The sequence below is a fragment of the Triticum dicoccoides genome, chromosome 5B (assembly GCF_002162155.2).
Source record: "Triticum dicoccoides isolate Atlit2015 ecotype Zavitan chromosome 5B, WEW_v2.0, whole genome shotgun sequence".
NCBI classification, from domain to species: Eukaryota; Viridiplantae; Streptophyta; class Magnoliopsida; order Poales; family Poaceae; genus Triticum; species Triticum dicoccoides.
In genome coordinates this window covers 410,944,481-410,948,331 of record NC_041389.1, presented here as the reverse complement: position 1 = coordinate 410,948,331, position 3,851 = coordinate 410,944,481, and the positions used below count along the sequence as shown (strand labels likewise).

General features: G+C 47.5%; 1 protein-coding gene across 1 annotated transcript in view; it reads left to right on the top strand.

The window, feature by feature from the left end:
• The first annotated feature begins 2,960 nt into the window (after positions 1–2,960).
• The window catches only part of LOC119309619 (protein disulfide-isomerase LQY1, chloroplastic-like), a 4,912-nt gene continuing 4,021 nt past the window's right edge, over positions 2,961–3,851 (top strand). Inside the window, exon 1 of the mRNA XM_037585591.1 lies at positions 2,961–3,278. Coding sequence (XP_037441488.1) covers positions 3,060–3,278 — 219 coding nt within the window. The 5' untranslated portion in view covers positions 2,961–3,059. The remainder of the gene's footprint in view (positions 3,279–3,851) is intronic.

Sequence of the window (3,851 nt, the reverse complement as noted above, 5' to 3'; positions counted from 1 at the left end):
TTCCCCCGAAAACACAAGGCGGGAAGGGTTGTCACAACGGCCAGTTTGAAGGGGGACAAGGTTGCAGCTTATCCTGACTAAAGGTGGTCTTTGCCTGCAAAGCTGCCATCCATGACGCACCGGTGGGCTCGGTGATGACCTCTGCCCTGGCGCGCCCGCCGTCTTGGTCTTTCACCGATCAGGCAACCTTTGGGGTTGCTTTGGGAACCGGTGGCTGGCCTTGCTCCCTTGGCACGAAAGAGGAAAGCCTCCACATCCGCGCCTGCTGGCTCAGCCTCTGACATCGTTCGTCGTCTCGCGCGTCACTCACATGAAGGCACATGCCCACACGATTATGCTGAGCTGCTCTTGACTCGTCCGCCCTCGCGAGAGGCTTCGGGAGGTAGCCTCGGGGGATCTCCTCGCGAGGGGGCCTCAGGGGATCTCCTCGCGAGGCTCCTGGTGATGCTTGTTGACGTGTTCCTCGCGAGGCGAGGGCCTCGAGAGGGTCTTGCTCATGAAGTCCAATAGTGGTCCATCCGCCGGGCCCAAGATGTGCACCCGTGCTAGGCCGCAGACAGACGGGCCTAGGTACCCCCAGTCCCACGGGCCCAACAACGGATTCATTACATTTACATCAACTAAGCGATGCTAGTCCGGCTCTGGAGGTATAATTAATACCTAATCTAAATGGTTGCCGGCGCCCGTTCCCCATGTCAGGACATGAGCCTTGAGAACTGAAGCTTCTCCTTCTCCAGCTCCGGCTTGATGCTCTCCAACTTTTCCTGCGTAACCTCTACCTCCGGAGCTCCGGAAAGCGAAGCTGTCCGCCTCCAAGTCGCTGCCAAGCGGCTAATCGGCCAACGATTTTGATCCCACCAAGCTTGACTTCAATGGGAGGGAAGGGGCGGTGGCCTTCTTAAGCCCACCAAATTTTATAGTATTACGATCTATGATAGTTTTTATCATTTTACAACGTCAAAGTGGAAAATTATTATATAAATGCAACACTGTTTTCATTCGCAATTTTTTATGAACTTAGCTTGGCCCTATGTCAAAATGCTCTATCGTTAAACCTCCCCCCCCCCCTCCAAATGCTCAAATCATGGCTTCGCCCTTGGAGAGATATCTGTACCATTTCACCGGTAACAACTGAGCAGGTCTAAAGATCAATGTAAAAGCGGCGTATTGAATACTATATATGTTACAAGTAGACAAATTTAATCCAAATTCAGTGTAGCCATCTCGATGCAAAAACCATTGGTATAGATATCGATGTATGGAGCACCTGGAAATTTCCCCTCCCTAGTACTAGTGTGTTATCAAACTATTCTAACTTTATCCATATTACCCTTGTGGTCATATGGGATCGATGCAAGTAAATATTTTCCCCAATACTTTTTATCTGTTTTTCCTTTACAAATTACATTCTAAAATTGATTTTTTTGTGGGAAGCGAAGACTTTATTACTCAAAGATTACAGAGTTTGGAATTCAAAAAGGATCGTGGGTTATCCTAGCCAAATATGGTGGCCCCGACTTAAAGACTGAGAGTACTTGGCTAACGAATGAGCTTTGAAATTAGAAGCTCAACCTTCAAAAGTGCAGATACAATTGAAGTTTTCTGCTTTAAGCTTAATTTCTCTAATGATTTGACCATAGCTTCCGTTGCAACCCTTTTCAATATTTCTCGAAACTTGTTTGCAATCAGTTGCAATGACGAAGTCCTGAAGAAGGAGGTCTTCGGCTAGGGAAAGCTCCTAATTAGCGCGTGTAGCGTTGGTTTCCCCTGTTGGCCCTCACTAACGTTCCGCCTGGGTCGAGTCCCATTTTTTCCTGCGTCTCGCCCCCTCGTTCGCTAGCATGGTTCCCTTTCTTTCACCTTGTTTCTCGTTCACTCACTCGTTACATGCACGCTAATCAGACCGGTTCGCCCACTGCTCAGTAGCTATTGTTTCAGCAAAAAATCAGTAGATACTGGTTTAAGTAAAAACACTCCCCAACTTTTTATGAATTATGAATTAAAAAATTCATAACTTTAGAAAAATCTTCACAAATCTAATGAAAGTTCACGATTTTCAAAACAATTTCTTTTTTTTAGTTCACAAATTATAAAAAGTTTGTGAATTAAAAAGTTTGCGAGTTCAAAAAAAGTTTGCAAATCCGACAAAAGTTCATGAATTCGAAAAAAGTCCATGAAAAATTTGAGAAAAGTTCATGATATTGAAAAAGTCGTTTTTAAATTTTAATTTGAAAAAAGTTCACAAAATTGAAGTTCATGAATTTAGAAAAAGTTCAGAAAAAATGGAAAAAGTTAGTGAATCTAAAAAATGTTAATGAATTTGAGAAAACAGGTTCACGAATTTGAAAAAAAATCATGAATTTGAATTATGTTCATGAATTTGGAAAATTTCAAGAATTTGAACAAAGTTTGTGATTTTTTTTAATGCTCATGAATTAAAAAATTTATGAATCAAGAAAAAATTTGGAAAAATGAAATAGAAAACAAAAAAGATAAAGGAAAAGGAAAAATACAATAAAACGAAAAAACCAATTGAAAGCTTGTGAGCTTCCCAAAACCTACGCAAAAACCAGAACGGTTCAGCGTTATGGGCCTGTCCAGTTGTGTCTAGCGTGGGATTGCTAGTAACTGGCTTATAAGCTGCCGAATAGGATTTGAAATGCACAGTTACTTTTACGCCTTGGCTATATGTATTAGAGTAAATTTTTGCGATCAAATTTGATAATCGGATTCTGGAGTAAAATTGTATCTTCTTCAGAGAAAGGTAAAAATTCTTCGAGTTAGGTGGCAAATTTTAAAATTTTGCAGCTTGCTATTTACTTCCAGTCTAATTATCGCAGAAAAGAAAAACTCAGCACCGCAACTACCACCCGCCAGCCAGAAGCGACCCGCGATTGGCCCGACGGTTGTCTGTCCCACGTGTCAGCGGCCGAGCAGGACACCTTCACACCGGTGACAACGCGCGTGGCTTGCAGGAAGACCACGGCCGCAGCAGCCTCTGCTCTCTCGCGTCTCGACCCCTCTCCCTCTCCCTCTCCGACGATTCGAAGCCACTTCCGATGCCGGCGATCGCCTGCGGCGCCTGCGCGGCTGCCTTCCCCTCCTCCTCCCACGCCCGTAGCCCTCCGCCGCCTTCCGTGAGCTACCGGAAGCTCGTCTCGCCCACCCCCAGGCGGCTAGGGCACCGGCTGGCCGCTCCCATGGCCTCCACCGTCGACTCGCCCGGCAGCTCCTCCGACTTCGCCAAGCGCATGGACCGCGCCTGGCTCATCTCCAAGGTGCGCGCCTTAATCGACGCTCGAGTTTTCTCTCCGCGCTAATGCTTGCTTATCGATGCCTAACCGAAATACGCAAATTGTGGCGAATTTCTCCGGCGAATCTGCTCGATAAAACACTCCTTTCGGAAAACTTTGTTGGTTGTGTGATAAATTCAGTGGCGCAAGATTCCAGGATTCGCATATTTTGTTGATGCTGTTGAATGGTGAACTCTGTATTTGGAATCATTGGTTCAGTTGAGCTTGCTGCACCTCTGCAACTAAAGAGCATCTCGAACAGCCGCGCTATACTAGTGCCGCGCCGCAAATTAGACCGTTTTAGCGCGCGCGCAACGCGGCGGGTCGCTCCAGCGGGCGCGCAAAAACGGCACGCGCGCTATAACGAGTTGGGCGCGCGGTCGAAAGCACTATCCCGCGCGGTGTATTTCGGGCGCCTGCTACAGCGCGCGGCACACTCGACCGCTCGCGCCACACTCTCTCCTCTCCTCCTCCTACGCCCCGCGCGCGCCGGCGCCGGCGCCCTGCCACCCATCGACGCGCACACCGGCACCCCGCTCACCCCGCTGTACAGCCGCG